General features: G+C 42.4%; 1 protein-coding gene across 2 annotated transcripts in view; it reads right to left on the reverse strand.

Annotated features, from left to right (window-relative positions):
- GAS6 (growth arrest specific 6) overlaps positions 1-16,537 on the reverse strand; it is a 192,801-nt gene extending 176,264 nt beyond the window's left edge. Inside the window, exons 1-3 of one of the 2 annotated variants that reach the window (XM_069757529.1) lie at positions 16,444-16,537; positions 16,045-16,161; positions 13,926-14,092 (exon numbers count right to left, since the gene is read on the reverse strand). In XM_069757529.1, the coding sequence (XP_069613630.1) occupies positions 13,926-14,092; positions 16,045-16,161; positions 16,444-16,519 (360 nt within the window). In that variant the 5' untranslated portion in view covers positions 16,520-16,537. Of the gene's footprint in view, positions 1-13,925; positions 14,093-16,044; positions 16,166-16,443 lie in introns of both variants that reach the window. The other variant, XM_069757530.1, reaches the window with a different exon arrangement.
- Between the last annotated feature and the right edge of the window lie 2,201 nt (positions 16,538-18,738).

Genomic DNA, 18,738 nt, shown 5'->3' on the forward strand with positions numbered 1-18,738 from the left:
TTCGCTCATCTCTTATTATGAGGAAGGAAAATTATACAGATATAATAATAGAGATACAGAAGCAAGACATCAGCTAAGAAGACAATGCTTAGCAGTAAATAGGTCTTGCAAATCAACAATGACTAAGAATACTTCCAAAGTTGTGGCCAAATGGTACAACTTAGTGACAAAGTGCTAACCTTAAAACCATAGAAAAAAAATACAGGCAGAACTGACAAGGAGTGTGATAACAAGGAGGCCTACAAACCTGACTCATTTGATCTGTGAGGGACAAAATTCCAGCAACTTACAGTAAGAAACTTGTAGAAGGCTGCCCAAATGTTTGACCCATTTTTGACATTTTAAAGGCAATGCTCCAATTACTAACCACGCATATGCAAAGAAATAAAACATCATCTCTAGTGTTGTTCTGAAATTTCACATTCCTGAACTATAGTATTATTATTATTATTATTATTATTATTATTAAAGCGCCATTTATTCCATAGCGCATTACATGTGAGTGATCATTTCTTACCACAGAGAGGGAATGTGTAACTGGCATTAACTATCAGGAATTGTGAAAAAATAGCTTTTAACCCCTCTAAGACACTGAATGTTTTGGTACATACTATGTCAGACCCTGGATTATGATGCTAATAAAATATGATTAGTCGTAAGAACAAAAATCTTTCACAAACCCTATAAAAGAGTAAGAATTCACGTTTATTAATATTATTAAGATAACCACACTACATATAATAAAAGGTTAAATGTGATCCACACTATATCAATAAGTATTTGTATTAACTCCTAATATTCACACCAACATAAACTTACAGTTTTCAAGGCTTGAAAAAGGATTTTGTATCCAAAACGTTGCCACGCCGTTCAGGCAATAAAGTCCACCTTTTTTCTATTCTTTTGTGCTGCTTTTCATATATATATATATATATATATTTTTTTTTATTTTTTTTTTAATAAGATTATAAGATTCCAATAGATATATCAAACTGGCAGCTTATCAAGTGGCCATGCTCATGTACATATAAGTCAGTATTAGAGATGGCATTTCCTTTGCATTTTAAGCAACAAGAAAAAAAATTAGGTATTTTATCTTTTGCAGTTAATTTTAAAAATTACAAAAAGGAAAATGGGCAGATGCAAAATTTGGGCATCCTGCATGGTTAGTACCTAGCAGCACCTCCTTTTGAAAGTATCACAGCTTGTAAATGCTTTTTGTAGCCAGACAAGAGTCTTTCAATTCTTGTTCGAGGGATTTTCATCTATTCTTCCTTGGAATATTCTTCCAGTTCTGTGAGATTCCTGGGTCGTCTTGCACACACTGCTACAGATTTTCAATGATGTTCAGATCAGGGGACTCTGTAAGGGGCCATTGTAAAACCTTCAGCTTATGCCTTTTGAAGTAGTATATTGTAGATTTTGACATGTGCTTAGGATCATTATCCATTTGTAGAGGCCATCTTCTTTTCAACTTCCGCTTTTTTTTTACATATTGTGCTATGTCTACATCAAGAATTTGTTGAAATATCATTGAATCCATTCTTCCCTCCACCAGTTAAAATGTTCCCTGTGCCATGGGCTGTAACACAACCCCAATGCATGATTAAGCATGGCGGTGGATCAATGGTTGGCGAGATGTGCTTTTTCTGAAATTATGTGCCGTTTTTCTCTACACATACCTTTGATCATTGTGACCAAAGAGCTCTATTTTAACCTCATCGGTCTTGTTTCCAAAATGCATCAGGCTTGTTTAGATGTTCTTTTGCATACTTCTGACACTGAATTTTATGGTAAGGATACAGGAGAGGTTTTCTTCTGATGACTCTTGGATGGGCATCCAACATTTTCAGAGTGCTAGGCAGCTGCTTAGAAGAACCCATGGCTGCAGTTTTTTGGCACAAGGTTAGGAGGGGCTTGGTTTTTATAAAGCTTGGAAATTTGCATTACCTGGCTTTTCCTAACAATGATAGTGAGCAAGGTCTGAAACCTCGGTTACAGTTATCTAAGCACACAAATCTCTAAGGGTGCCCAAACTTTTGCATCGGCCCATTTTCCTTTCAGTAATTTTTAAAATGTTAAAAAAAAACAAAAAAAAACCAAAACTTTTTTTGCCTAAAATACAAAGGAAATGTGTCATCTAACTTTAGGCCTTTTAGAGATCATTTCATCTTCAACGTGCTTAAGTGTTCACAACAACAGTAATTTTGACCAGGGGTGCCCAAACTTTTACATGCCACTGTATACACTACTTCCAAAAAGTTAGGGATATTTTGGCTTTTGGGCAAAATTTCAGGACGAACCTAAAATGCACTCAGACCTTTTCAGGCGAACTTAATGCAACTGTCTCTAAACCTTTGAAAGCATATGTCCAACTGTTCAATGTTTCAGTATTGCTTAACCCCTTTCATTGGACGTACTATTCCGTCCATGTGGGGTGGGCCTAAATTCCCAAGGGCGGAATAGTACGTCCAGGGCGATCGGCCGCGCTCACGGGGGGAGCGCGGCCGAGTGTCAGCTGCCTATCGCAGCTGACATCCGGCACTATGTGCCAGGAGCGGTCACGGACCACCCCCGGCACATTAACCCCCCGACACACCGCGATCAAACATGATCGCGGTGTGCCGGCGGTGCAGGGAAGCATCACGCAGGGAGGGGGCTCCCTGCGGGCTTCCCTGAGACCCCCGCAGCAACGCGATGTGATCGCGTTGCTGCGAGGGTCTCCTTACCTACCTCCCTCCCTGTAGCAGGCCCGGACCCAAGATGGCCACGGCATCCGGGTCCTGCAAGGGAGGGAGGTGGCTTACCAAGTGCCTGCTCAGAGCAGGCGCTTGGTAAGCCTGCAGTGCTCTCAGACAGATCGGTGATCTGACAGAGTGCTGTGCAAACTGTCAGATCAGCGATCTGTGATGTCCCCCCCTGGGACAAAAGTAAAAAAGTTAAAAAAAATAAAAAAAATAAAAAATTCCTAAAGAAAAAAAAAAAAAAAAAATAGATTATTCCCATAAATACATTTATCTAAATAAAAAAACAAACAATAAAAGTACACATATTTAGTATTGCCGCGTCCGTAACGACCCAACCTATAAAACTGTCCCACTAGTTAACCCCTTCAGTAAACACCGTAAGGAAAAAAAAACGAGGCAAAAAACAACGCTTTGTTATCATACAGCCGAACAAAAAGTGGAATAACACGTGATGAAAAAGACAGATATAAATAAATAACCATGGTACCGCTGAAAGCGTCATCTTGTCCTGCAAAAAACGAGCCGCTATACAGCATCATCAGCAAAAAAATAAAAAAGTTATACTCCTCAGAATAAAGTGATGCAAAAGTAATTATTTTTTCTATAAAATAGTTTTTATCGTATAAAAGCGCCAAAACATAAAAAATTATATAAATGAGGTATTGCTGTAATCATACTGACCCGAAGAATAAAACTGTTTTATCAATTTTAACAAACACGGAACGGTATAAACGTCTACCCCAAAAGAAATTCATGAATAGCTGATTTTTGGTCATTCTGCCTCACAAAAATCGGAATAAAAAGCGATAAAAAAATGTCACGTGCCCGAAAATGTTACCAATAAAAACGTCAACTCGTCCCGCAAAAAACAAGACCTCACATGACTGTGGTCCAAAATATGGAAAAATTATAGCTCTCAAAATGTGGTAACGCAAAAAAATATTTTTTTGCAATAAAAAGCGTCTTTCAGTGTGTGACGGCTGCCAATCATAAAAATCCGCTAAAAAACCCGCTATAAAAGTAAATCAAATCCCCCTTCATCACCTCCTTAGTTAGGGAAAAATTTAAAAATTAAAAAAAATGTATTTATTTCCATTTTCCCATTAGGGTTAGGGCTAGGGCTAGGGTTGGGGCTAGGGTTAAGGCTACAGTTAGGGTTGGGGCTAAAGTTAGGGTTTAGATTACATTTACGGTTGGGAATAGGGTTGGGATTAGGGTTAGGGGTGTGTCTGGGTTAGAGGTGTGGTTAGGGTTACCGTTGGGATTAGGGTTAGGGGTGTGTTTGGATTAGGGTTTCAGTTATAATTGGGGGGTTTCCACTGTTTTAGGCACATCAGGGGCTCTCCAAACACGACATGGCATCCGCTCTCAATTTCAGCCAATTCTGCGTTGAAAAAGTAAAACAGTGCTCCTTCACTTCCGAGCTCTCCCGTGTGCCCAAACAGGAGTTTACCCCAACATATGGGGTATCAGCGTACTCAGGACAAATTGGACAACATCTTTTGGGGTCCAATTTCTCCTGCTACCCTTGGGAAAATAGAAAACTGGGGGCTAAAAAATAATTTTTGTGGGAAAAAAAATAAAAATTGAAAAATAAAGAATAAAAATAAAAAATATGGATATACTCACCCCTCCGCCGGACCCTTGCTCTCAGCGGTGCAAGCGTCTGTCTCCGTTCCTAAGAATGCAGTGAGTGAAGGACCTTCGATGTAGTCGCGGTCAGGTGACCGATCACCTGACCGCTCACGTGACATCATCGAAGGTCCTTCACTCACTGCACTCTTAGGAACGGAGGCAGACGCTTGCACCGCTGAGAGCATGGGTCCGGCGGAGGGGTGAATATATCCATATTTTTTATTTTTATTCTTTATTTTTTACATGAATATGGATCCCAGGGCCTGAAGGAGAGTCTCCTCTCCTTCAGACCCTGGGAACCATCCAGGATCGCTCCCTGCAGCCGAACCTGGCGTATAAGACGACCCCCGACTTTTGGGACGATTTTTAGGGGTTAAAAAGTCATCTTATACGCCAGAAAATACAATAAATAGATTTTTTATTAATAAGTTGATTAGTTGTGCTCAAAGGTTTACATACCCTGGCAGAATTTTTGCTTTCTTGGCCTTTTTTCAGAGAAAATGAATGATAAGACCAAAACTTTTTCTCCACTCATGGATAGTTGTTGGGAGGAGCCATTTATTGTAAACTATGGTGTTTTCTGTTTTTAAATCATAATGATAACCCAATCCAAAACATCCAAATGACGCTGATCTAAAGTTCACATATCCCATGTCTTAATACCGTGTATTGCCCCTTGTAACATCAATGACAGCTTGAAGTCTTTTGTGGTAGTTGTGGATGACGTTCTTTATTTTCTCAGATGATTAAGCGGCCCACTCTTCTTGGCAAAAAGATTCCAGTTCCTGAAAATTCCTTGCCTGTCTAGCATGAACCGTGCGCTTGAGATCTCCTCAGAGTGGCTCAATGAAATTGAGGTCAGGAGACTGAGATGGACACTCATGAATCTTCACTTTGTTCTGCTTTAGCCAATGACAGGTCAAATTGGCCTTGTGTTTTGGATCATTGTCATGTTGGAACGTCCATGTACGTCCCATGCACAGCTTCTGGGCTGATGAGTGCCTATTTGCCTCCAGTATTTGCTGATAATGTGCTGCATTAATTTTTCCTTCAACTTTAACCAAGTTTCCTGTGCCTTTTGTAGTTCACACATCCCAAAAAAACATCAGCGATCCACCTCCATGCTTTACGGTAGGAATGGTTTTCCTTTCATCACAGGCCTTGTTGGCCTCTCTCCAAATGTAACATTTATTGTTGTGGCCAAAAAGTTCAATTTTGGTCTCATCACTCCAAATTACCTTGTTCCAGAAGTTTAGGAGGCTTGTCTCTGTGCCGTTTTGCGTATTGTAGACGAGATACTTCGTGGCATTTGCGCAGTAATGGCTTTCTTCCGGCGACTCGACCATGCAGCCCATTTTTCTTCAAGTGCCTCCTTATTGTGTATCTTGAAACAGCCACACTGCTAGTTTTCAGAGAGTCCTGTATTTCAGCTGATGTCATTTGAGGGTTTTTCTTTGCATCCCGAACAATTTTCCTGGCAGTTGTAGACGACATTTTTGTTGGTCTACCTGACTGTGGTTTTGTTTTTACAGAGCCCCTGGTTTTCCATTTGTTAGTCACAGTTTGAACACTGCTGACTGGCATTATCAATTCTTTGCATATCTTTTTGTATCCCTTTCCTGTTTTATACAGTTTAACTACCTTTTCCCGTAGATCCGTTGACAGTGCTTTTTCTTTACCTATGACTCACAATCCAGAAATGTCAGTGGCTGGATGAAAGATGTAAGAGTCTGTCTGGATCCCATGTGCTTTTATGCACACACACTGATTACAAGCAAACCGGTCACAGGTAAGGATGTTACCTTTAGTAGCCATTCAAACCAATTTGTGTCAACTTCTGTGCATGTTATCAGGCAAAAATCACCGTGGTATGTGAACTTTTGCTCAGGGTCATTTGGATGTTTTGGGTTGTCATGATTTAAAAAGAGAAAACATATTAGTTTGACAATAAATGCCTTCAACCAACCAGTAACCATGAGTGAGGAAAAAGTTTGGTGCTATTCATATTCTCTGAGAAAAGGCAAAACATCTTTTGGGGTATGTAAACTTTTGAACATTTTAATCCAAAATTTCCTAACATGTTTAATTTAAAAATGACACGTGAATTACATTTTTTATGTCCTTGAAGAACACACAATGCTTCTTCCTGATAAAAATGTATCCATTGTTCAGAACATAGCCAAGTGATATACAAATGAATACAAAGAGCAACAATTCAGCCCAGAGGTCATAAATTTGTGAAGAAGCACAGATCATAGCCAGGAAGATAAATCAAGGGAAGTGATATATGAAAATATTTGTAAGATCTATCAGAAAATACAAACAACTCATTAAATACTTCAAAAAGTCTGTTCATAGTAACATAGTAACATAGTAACATAGTTAGTAAGGCCGAAAAAAGACATTTGTCCATCCAGTTCAGCCTATATTCCATCATAATAAATACCCAGATCTACGTCCTTCTACAGAACCTAATAATTGTATGATACAATATTGTTCTGCTCCAGGAAGACATCCAGGCCTCTCTTGAACCCCTCGACTGAGTTCGCCATGACCACCTCCTCAGGCAAGCAATTCCAGATTCTCACTGCCCTAACAGTAAAGAATCCTCTTCTATGTTGGTGGAAAAACCTTCTCTCCTCCAGACGCAAAGAATGCCCCCTTGTGCCCGTCACCTTCCTTGGTATAAACAGATCCTCAGCGAGATATTTGTATTGTCCCCTTATATACTTATACATGGTTATTAGATCGCCCCTCAGTCGTCTTTTTTCTAGACTAAATAATCCTAATTTCGCTAATCTATCTGGGTATTGTAGTTCTCCCATCCCCTTTATTAATTTTGTTGCCCTCCTTTGTACTCTCTCTAGTTCCATTATATCCTTCCTGAGCACCGGTGCCCAAAACTGGACACAGTACTCCATGTGCGGTCTAACTAGGGATTTGTACAGAGGCAGTATAATGCTCTCATCATGTGTATCCAGACCTCTTTTAATGCACCCCATGATCCTGTTTGCCTTGGCAGCTGCTGCCTGGCACTGGCTGCTCCAGGTAAGTTTATCATTAACTAGGATCCCCAAGTCCTTCTCCCTGTCAGATTTACCCAGTGGTTTCCCGTTCAGTGTGTAATGGTGATATTGATTCCCTCTTCCCATGTGTATAACCTTACATTTATCATTGTTAAACCTCATCTGCCACCTTTCAGCCCAAGTTTCCAACTTATCCAGATCCATCTGTAGCAGAATACTATCTTCTCTTGTATTAACTGCTTTACATAGTTTTGTATCATCTGCAAATATTGATATTTTACTGTGTAAACCTTCTACCAGATCATTAATGAATATGTTGAAGAGAACAGGTCCCAATACTGACCCCTGCGGTACCCCACTGGTCACAGCGACCCAGTTAGAGACTATACCATTTATAACCACCCTCTGCTTTCTATCACTAAGCCAGTTACTAACCCATTTACACACATTTTCCCCCAGACCAAGCATTCTCATTTTGTGTACCAACCTCTTGTGCGGCACGGTATCAAACGCTTTGGAAAGATCGAGATATACCACGTCCAATGACTCACCGTGGTCCAGTCTATAGCTTACCTCTTCATAAAAACTGATTAGATTGGTTTGACAGGAGCGATTTCTCATAAACCCATGCTGATATGGAGTTAAACAGTTATTCTCATTGAGATAATCCAGAATAACATCCCTCAGAAACCCTTCAAATATTTTACCAACAATAGAGGTTAGACTTACTGGCCTATAATTTCCAGGTTCACTTTTAGAGCCCTTTTTGAATATTGGCACCACATTTGCTATGCGCCAGTCCTGCGGAACAGACCCTGTCGCTATAGAGTCACTAAAAATAAGAAATAATGGTTTATCTATTACATTACTTAGTTCTCTTAGTACTCGTGGGTGTATGCCATCCGGACCCGGAGATTTATCTATTTTAATCTTATTTAGCCGGTTTCGCACCTCTTCTTGGGTTAGATTGGTGACCCTTAATATAGGGTTTTCATTGTTTCTTGGGATTTCACCTAGCATTTCATTTTCCACCGTGAATACCGTGGAGAAGAAGGTGTTTAATATGTTAGCTTTTTCCTCGTCATCTACAACCATTCTTTCCTCACTATTTTTTAAGGGGCCTACATTTTCAGTTTTTATTCTTTTACTATTGATATAGTTGAAGAACAGTTTGGGATTAGTTTTACTCTCCTTAGCAATGTGCTTCTCTGTTTCCTTTTTGGCAGCTTTAATTAGTTTTTTAGATAAAGTATTTTTCTCCCTATAGTTTTTTAGAGCTTCAATGGTGCCATCCTGCTTTAGTAGTGCAAATGCTTTCTTTTTACTGTTAATTGCCTGTCTTACTTCTTTGTTTAGCCACATTGGGTTTTTCCTATTTCTAGTCCTTTTATTCCCACAAGGTATAAACCGCTTACACTGCCTATTTAGGATGTTCTTAAACATTTCCCATTTATTATCTGTATTCTCATTTCTGAGGATATTGTCCCAGTCTACCAGATTAAGGGCATCTCTAAGCTGTTCAAACTTTGCCTTCCGAAAGTTCAATGTTTTTGTGACTCCCTGACAAGTCCCCCTAGTGAAAGACAGGTGAAACTGCACAATATTGTGGTCGCTATTTCCTAAATGCCCAACCACCTGCAGATTTGTTATTCTGTCAGGTCTATTAGATAGTATTAGGTCTAAAAGTGCTGCTCCTCTGGTTGGATTTTGCACCAATTGTGAAAGATAATTTTTCTTGGTTATAAGCAGAAACCTGTTGCCTTTATGGGTTTCACAGGTTTCTGTTTCCCAGTTAATATCCGGGTAGTTAAAGTCCCCCATAACCAGGACCTCATTATGGGTTGCAGCTTCATCTATCTGCTTTAGAAGTAGACTTTCCATGGTTTCTGTTATATTTGGGGGTTTGTAACAGACCCCAATGAGAATTTTGTTACCATTTTTCCCTCCATGAATTTCAACCCATATGGACTCGACATCCTCATTCCCTTCGCTAATATCCTCCCTTAAAGTGGACTTTAGACAAGACTTTACATAGAGACAAACCCCTCCTCCTCTCCGATTTTTACGATCCTTTCTAAACAGACTGTAACCCTGTAAGTTAACTGCCCAGTCATAGCTTTCATCTAACCATGTCTCGGTTATTCCCACTATGTCAAAGTTACCTGTAGATATTTCTGCTTCTAGTTCTTCCATCTTGTTTGTCAGGCTTCTGGCGTTTGCGAGCATGCAGTTTAGAGGATTTTGTTTTGTTCCAATCTCCTCACTGTGGATTGTTTTAGAAATGTTCTTACCTCCCTTCTGAGTATGTTTTCCTGGGTCGTCTTTGTTCGAGTCTAATGTTTTTCTTCCCGTCCCCTCTTCTTCTAGTATAACGCCCTCCTGATGAGTGTAGCGAGTCTTCTGGCGAATGTGTGTTTCCCAGGTTTGTTGAGGTGTAGTCCGTCTCTGGCGAGGAGTCCATCATACCAGTAATTCACACCGTGGTCCAGGAATCCAAATCCTTGTTGTCTGCACCATCGTCTTAGCCAGTTGTTTGCATCAAGGATCCTGTTCCATCTCCTGGTGCCATGCCCGTCTACTGGAAGGATAGAAGAAAAAAACTACCTGTGCATCCAGTTCCTTTACTTTCTTCCCCAACTCTTCAAAGTCCTTGCAGATTGTCGGTAGGTCCTTCCTTGCCGTGTCATTGGTGCCAACATGTATCAGAAGAAATGGGTGGACGTCCTTGGAGCTGAAGAGCTTTGGTATCCTATCGGTCACATCCTTGATCATCGCACCTGGAAGGCAGCATACTTCTCTTGCAGTTATGTCCGGTCTGCAGATGGCTGCTTCGGTGCCTCTCAGTAGTGAGTCTCCCACCACCACCACTCTTCGTTGCTTCTTGGCTGTACTTTTTGCTGTCACTTGTTGCTGTGTGCCCTTTTCTTTTTTGCTTGCTGGTATTGCTTCATTCTTAGGTGTGCCATCTTCATCCTCTACAAAGATTTGATATCGGTTCTTCAGTTGTGTGGTTGGTGATTTCTCCATGGTCTTCTTGCTTCTTTTGGTCACATGCTTCCACTCATCTGCTTTTGGAGGTTCTCTGACACTTTTTGCACCTTCTGTGACCAGTAGAGATGCTTCTGTTCTGTCTAGAAAGTCTTCATTCTCTTTGATGAGTTTCAAAGTTGCTATTCTTTCTTCCAGACCCCGCACCTTTTCTTCTAAAAGGGCCACTAGTCTACACTTCTGACAGGTGAAATTGGATTCTTCTTCTGGTCGATCTGTGAACATGTAGCACATGCTGGTTTGGTGATGCTTTCGAAGCAGCTGGTCCCGGCTGTACCCAACGATCTTCTAGCTTAGGGAGACTTCGCTTCTCCCAGAAGGCACCTGGAATATGCAAATTAGCCTCCTGAAGCTTGAATCCCTGGTTTGGTGATGCTTTCGAAGCAGCTGGTCCCGGCTGTACCCAACGATCTTCTAGCTTAGGGAGACTTCGCTTCTCCCAGAAGGCACCTGGAATATGCAAATTAGCCTCCTGAAGCTTGAATCCCTGGTTTGGTGATGCTTTCGAAGCAGCTGGTCCCGGCTGTACCCAACGATCTTCTAGCTTAGGGAGACTTCGCTTCTCCCAGAAGACACCTGGAATATGCAAATTAGCCTCCTGAAGCTTGAATCCCTGGTTTGGTGATGCTTTCGAAGCAGCTGGTCCCGGCTGTACCCAACGATCTTCTAGCTTAGGGAGACTTCGCTTCTCCCAGAAGGCACCTGGAATATGCAAATTAGCCTCCTGAAGCTTGAATCCCTGGTTTGGTGATGCTTTCGAAGCAGCTGGTCCCGGCTGTACCCAACGATCTTCTAGCTTAGGGAGACTTCGCTTCTCCCAGAAGGCACCTGGAATATGCAAATTAGCCTCCTGAAGCTTGAATCCCTGGTTTGGTGATGCTTTCGAAGCAGCTGGTCCCGGCTGTACCCAACGATCTTCTAGCTTAGGGAGACTTCGCTTCTCCCAGAAGGCACCTGGAATATGCAAATTAGCCTCCTGAAGCTTGAATCCCTGGTTCAGCTTCTTAAAACTTTTCTAGGGAAGCTGGCTTCACTACACAACTCACATACTACTGAAAAAGGATCTACAACACACACATGCACATTAGACAGAAATCAACTAAAATGACAACTGCCATCTGTTATGTGGGTTGTGGGTTGGCAAGGGGAGGGTAATATCAACTGTTGCTAAAAGTCAACAAAATTAAATCCATTACATTAAAAGGGATGAAATAATAAAGAAACACACTTTTTAGGACTTAAAGAACGCATAGGAATGGATGTCCTTAACCAGAACCCTGTTGTACAGGCTAAGATTATAGACTTGAAGAAACTAGTACATGCTGCAATTTTTTTTCACAGGGAAATTCGGTCCATTTGAAAAAAAAAAAAAACGGTCATCTGAACAGCCCAATTGTGTAAAATAAACCCCTTTGCTGTCTCTGTGAAGTCCGTTTTATCCAGAGATGGCACTTGGACCAAAACTACGGTCATGAGAACGTAGCCTTACCTACAGTGGAGAGCAGCTCTCCCGATAGGACTCATCTCACCCCTGCATTACCCAATAATGTGAGCAGACACCTTCTCATGATCATATCAGCATTGAGGGACCCGTCATCTAGAACCGAGTTTTCCAAACTGGAGAACATCTTTATCAAGAAATAAAAATAACTTCCTTTTTGATTCACATTCGGGTAAATCTATACACTGTAAAGCCTGGTGTCTGCAACACAGATTTGTTTTACGGTGTGACAATTGTGTATTCTTAAATTGGCACACAGTTGCAGAAATCAATAAATGAAGCTAATAATGACTCCACTGTCCACCCCTACCCTGGGAAAAGGTCACATGTGTGGCTGTAAATTTCTAAGGTCAAAAGAAATCCTAGCACAGACAGCCTCTGGCAACATACTCTAGTGGTACTATTTTTTAATACGTGAACAAAAGACATCTGTTTCAGGGTATGCCGCCAATCAATAATATAACTGAAGGGCAGTTGTAAGCAGCACGTCTCACTAGTGACTGAGGAGGGACAAAACAAGGAAAGATACAGCGCAGCAAACAAAGAAGTACAAGAGCAAACAGAGCTTTGAGATGGACACATACATCAGATAGCTTGTTCAGGTTCTCCAGGAAAATCTAGCAGCGATTTATCTCCAAGGAACAAAAGTCGACAATCGGAACAAATTCATTAGATAGTCCGCTGATTCTGCTGAAATCGGTGCTCTGCCAGCTTTAAGATATATGGGGCTTTTCGATTTGAATTTAGATTAGGTTATTTTGGGTTGAGTTCACATTCTGCTTAGAAATTGTGTGCTCCCATGCCTTAAATATTCTCACTTTTACAATTTGGTTAATATTTTTGTGTTGTTGCTTTTATTACATCAGCATATTTTTGCAGGAGCATACATAGAATGTCATGAGTTGGGCTCACAATAGAGTTAAGCGTCATGCAAATACAGCAAGAACATACAAGCTCCATAGAGAAGTTGTCCTTGGTCAGACTCGATAGCAGGACTGCAAGATAACAGTGCCAACCACTGAGCCACCCTGCCAAACAGATGACATTTCTTGTACCCTAATCTCTGCAATGAGGTTAAAGGGATTGTTCGTTATTTGAACAATCCCATTTTAAATTAAACAGTGCTGCACGATAAATAAACAGTAGTGATGAGTAAATATACTCGTTACTCGAGATTTCTCGAGCATGCTCGGGTGTTTGAGTATTTTTTAGTGCTCGGAGTTTTAGTTTTTCTTGCTGCAGCTGAATGATTTACATCTGTTAGTCAGCATAAGTACATGTGGGGGTTGCTTGGTTGCTAGGGAATCCCCACATGTACTTATGCTGGCTAAAAGATGTCAATCATTCAGCTGCGGCAAGAAAAACTAAAACTCCGAGCACTAAAAAATACTCGGAGGACACGCAAGCATGCTTGAGAAATCTCGAGTAACGAGTATATTCGCTCGTCATCACTAATAAACAGCATAAACTCATCTCCTGGAGTAGTGCTGTTCAAGTGATGTTGACTCTGTGTCTTCTGGCTCTTGCATTACAGTGTTAAGTCCTGTGAGGGCTGATGGGCTGCAGTGCTCACAATTCCCTCATACAAAATATAATAATGTCAAATGAGTGCCAGTAGACAGCGCCAACATTTATGGAATGGCGCAGGTGATTATATGCTGGTTTTATGTTACATGGGGCACTGGTACATATAAAAAATGGTTGTCCAGGTAGTGGTAACTCCTTTAAATTAAGTTACAAGTATTTTTAAAGTAGATAAATATTTCTGGATTTTAACCCCTTTTTGACATCTAGTGCATGTGTACAGCAGATGTTGGATACGGGAGTATGAAGTGGGCTCAGGAGTCAGCAAGCTCTGTTCACTGCCATAAAACCACTTAAATGCTGCTGTCAGTAATTGACAGTGGCGTCTAAGTAGTTGAATCAGGTTTATGACTGTACACACGGCATACTAAAAGGTGTACTTACAGTTTCAGGGTCATTCTCAAACACCTCCCTGGCCTCCTCTTTACTGCACGTCTCTTCTACACACTCCCGCTCCAAGTGTCCTTGCTTGGTCTCTTCAAATATATGGTTAGCCCTCTTCAGCCGTGGGCGAAGAAACTGTGCTGCTTCATTGGCCTGCAACGTGACTCCTGCAGCCAACATATAACAAAAACATACAAAAATATTATTTCATCTGTGGACAGGTTTTCAGATCACAACTAGGTTGTGTCACTGAGAACGGATAGCACTCTTCCATTCCGTCACATCGGTCAATATACAACGGGGAAACAGCTTTTACTGCCTACATGTACAAAGCGGATAGAGACTATGGCTGTAATAATATTGATTTGAAAGTATATTGTTTATTTCTACTTATTATTGGCTAACACTAGCTCCATAGCATATTTTTTGTAGCTGTCTATTGTCAATTAACTCCATTCTGGGGCGGATATATCATTGGTGCAACCTGTACAGGGGCCCATTTCAACCTCCAAAGCAGTTGGAATTTTACATTATGATAAACTATTGGACTGCAAAGGGCCCAACATACTGTTTTTACACAGAGGCCCTTTAACGTCTGAGTCTGCGAGCGACTCCACTGACTGTGTGTTGGGCGTTTTTGGTGGAAAGAATAGTGCTATATGGTACTGTTCTTGAAGGTACCTATAGAAAACCCAAAGTACCCCATTAATGTTAAACCAAGCTGCATCTCTTAGAGGGCAGCACGGTGGCGCAGTGGTTAGCACAGCAGCCTTGCAGCGCTGGAGTCCTGGGTTCTAATCCCACCTTGGACAACATCTGCAAAGAGTTTGTATGTTCTCTCCGTGTTTGCGTGGGTTTCCTCCGGGCACTCCGGTTTCCTCCCACATTCCAAAGACATACTGATAGGGAATTTAGATTGTGAGCCCCATCGGGGACAGCGATGATAATGTGTGCAAACTGTAAAGCGCTGCGTAATATGTTAGCGCTATATAAAAATAAAGATTATTATTATTATTATTATAGAGAAGGGGCACACATATCTATAATGCAAGTTATCGCTAATAATGGAAACGATTTGTAAGATGGAGAGAAATTCCCATTGTTCTTCCCATTAAAGTTTGTTCTGCTAACTCCATATGTTCTCATACAATACCGCACATTAACGACGAAAATCAGAGACATTTGTTTTTGTTTTGTTTTTTAATCAGAATCATTAATAAAAATCACCCAAACAAACCTATGGGTCTGCGAAAACCCCAGACAGCACATGTGTGGGATCAGAGTACAATCTATGTAAAGTATAGGAGAAGCTTTGGAATTTATTTTTTAATATATGAAAATCACTGATAAAAATAAGATACAAAGCCCGGATTCCACTCAGACCATTTTTCAGTGCTTGTGAAAAATCACTAACCCCCTCCGCAGCAGAGAAGTTCAGGGCACATGTATAGGAAATAATGCCCCAGTCTAATAGACTTTTACAACATTTTTTGCCTCGATAGTTTGAGATTATATATATATATATATATATATATATATATATATATATATATATATATATATATATATATATATATATATATATCTCAGAGTACATATAGGAATAAAGAGACATATATACAAACAAATTTCCAGGAGTAAATACCCAAGGCATAGCATATGTAACACAGGTAAATGGGCACAAGCCGTTGCTACAAACTATAATGTGCCAGCAACGCATGGTCATGGCAACACCTGGGGTATCAGCCTTGTTTTATGGCAAGTGACACATTTACTATTTTTTAGCTTTATATTAGAAGTTTGTAGGGTCTGCAGTGCAGAAGCTGAGGAAGGCTCTGTTCCCTGGGGGTGACTTTCACAATCAGTGGGTGCTGCTGACCTTTAGTATTCTGTACCACTGGCCAAGACGATAAAAACAAAGCCATGCCAGCTGCTTTCCTGATTGCCATGTGCAGGGTGAAGCAATCATGGAGACAATACAGCTCTATCACTATGCCACACAACTGGCACAGTGTGATGCCAATTACCAGGGGTGACTGGAACATACTCATGCCCTGGGGGGGTCCCAGAGTGTGTCCTGCCCTAATAATAACCCGTTACCAAGCAGCCAAGTACTCACTGGCATCCGAGGTGTCCGCAGCCAGCAGCAGCAGGAGAAGCAGCGCGGCTGCCAGGCTGGAAGCGCCGGGCATGGTGATGTCCCTGGTATAATGGAGCTGGTGATCCGGAGCCAGGACTGCCTGGGAGAGAGAAGCACATTCACAGCTGGCAGCCGGCACAGACTGGAGTCAGCGCCTCACTCCCTCCCAATCATTTGATAAAAGTTTGCACACATCTCCAGACACACCTCTATGTCCCTGACGTGATCCCCGGCAGCCTCCTCACACCAGGCGGGCACATCAGTCAGCCACCCTGCTTAATTCTAGGGACTGCTGTCACTCATGAAGTATGTGCCCCCCGCCCCCACTATTATCACAGCTAATGCCATGGCTGTAAAAGCCCCCTCTTCAGTACATACACTGTGGAGGTGAGGTGACCGGGCTGTGCTCTATTGTCACTAGAAGTGTAGTGAGAGGAATGGTGTCGGGTGACATGACAGGCCTCCTCCCTACGTGTGCATGTGTTTACTCCACAATGGCAGACATGGCTGATAATGTGGCACCACCTGCTGACAGGCTCCACACAGCGCTGACCTGGATTCTCCCAGCTGTGCAGCCGGCCACAATGCACAATCCAGTCATGTGTGCTGGAACAATGGTTGTTGTGGTGGGGAGCTGCTCTCTGAGGAGAAACCGCTGCTGTTGTGCTTCCAGGCAGCTATTGGAAAAAATGGTGCAAAATAAGAAAAAAAAAAGAAAAGGAAAGTGTAAATAGTTTATTCGAACAATTAACAAAATGCAGAATGACTGAAAGAGAAATCTAAAATCAGTATTTGGTTGAGCGGCCTCTGCTTTGCCTTCAGCTGGAGTCACACCAGCGTACGGTATCGGATGCGATATGCTGTTGGATCGCCCCCAGACACAGGGCCACAGGTTACTCGGTACCTGTCCTTTCTGTCTCAGTTCTGGGGTTGTCACGGTGGCTGGACCCGGTCCGTGACCCTGCTAAGGGGCGTCCAATAAAGGGTGATGGTGCGTAGTGCGAGGAATAACGAGGACACAGGGTTCAGTTTCTTTACCTTTTACTGAAGGTTTCAGGATCCTCAATCCAGGGCACTTTCAACAGGGCTGTCTGAGACCGACCGGTCCGAAGGCACATCCAGAGTTCCCCTTGCAGGTGGAAATCAGTGTCTACCCACTAGCGCCTCTGTGTTGTAGTGCTTCCCTGCTGAGCATTCAGAATAGTCCTCACAACTTCTGTTCTCGTTCTCTCTAGATCTTTCCTTTCTCCGTTCCCCAGGTATGTTATGGCTAGGACGCACCTTTATGACAGGTAGGCCTGGAGTTATTCTGGAACCGTAGTGTCGCCCCTCTCCCACGATTGCCTCCTATGTCCTTCTTAGGTGTTGTATGGTAGACAGCCAACCTGTAATTAACTGTCCTGCCGCTGTTTGAAGTAATGCGTGGAGACTGTTACTTCCTCGGTGCTCCAGCCACCGGCTATGCGCCTAAGTAGGATGTTGCCGTTCTCGGGGCACGACTCCTACTGGATCTCCTTTGTGCTGATCTCGTTTCTCACTGTTCCACAATATCCTTCGCTTCGTGTCTCTTTCTTAGGATACCGCCGCAAGGTAGTGCAGGCGCGGTTCCGTAACAATCTGTCCTTTCGCTAGGTACCTGCCAGATTTCCCAGTTCTGACAGGTCCTCCCTGGAGCTCTCCCAGGCTTCATTCTGCCTAACTTCCTGTCCAACCCCTAGTTTTACCAATGTGAGGAGTGGCCCAATAAATAAAGCCTTTTACTCCCCCTAGTGGCCGGAGTGTGAAGTGTAGTGTGTGCTTGGTGATTCCTGGTCAGTAGAACTCCTTTAGTGCAGTCAGACATACCATCACTCCCCTTAGTGGCAGAGCGATGTTACTGCAACGACCAGATCTCTGGGGCGCTGCACTCCCCCCCGGTTAAATCCAGTACTCCCGGACTGGGAAAAGAAGAACAACAATACATGTTAATAGAAAACACACAGAAATTCTTATATATATACTATGAACAAATAAATATAACAGTGCTTTCCGTTATGGAAGGTAAGGACGCTTGAACGTTGCAAAAGATTGGTCATGCACAGTCCATGACTCCCAGTTCTGTAGGTGCAACCATAGAATAGCAGGGACCCCGGGTAAACAAAGGGGCCCCTGTGAAAGTTTTGGAGTGAGTCACTGTCCATCACGCCATTGTCCATTTTTAACCTATAACACAGATATTTACACAAGCATTTTCAACCAAATAACAACAATCGTTAATATCGCCAAGGTCTATAACGAAGTGGAGTCTGATTCTTGGTGCTACGCGTGGACCTCCGCAGCGCAGGGGTTGCTACTGGCCTGACAGGACCCGCTACGCTTGCTATCGCTAGTGTAGTGCACTGTCTTCTAGCTACACTTCTAGTGAGTCTGGTGGGCAGCACTGGCATACTGGCGTCCTCAGTGCTACCACTATTAGTGGTGGGCATGGCAGATTCACCGATGACAGAGGGAGGACCCACTGGTTCGACCGTTGGCATAGCATCTTCTGGTGGGGTCGGCTGCGCTGGCGGGTCCAGCTGCCCTGGCACCACATTTAGTTCTGGCGGTCTCGGTTGACGGAACGTTAGGACCACAATGGCCTGATTTATTTGAGTCCAGGACTGGGGAAAATCGCCAAGAACAGTGTGTATCATC

The sequence above is a fragment of the Ranitomeya imitator genome, chromosome 3, assembly GCF_032444005.1.
Source record: "Ranitomeya imitator isolate aRanImi1 chromosome 3, aRanImi1.pri, whole genome shotgun sequence".
NCBI lineage: Eukaryota > Metazoa > Chordata > Amphibia > Anura > Dendrobatidae > Ranitomeya > Ranitomeya imitator.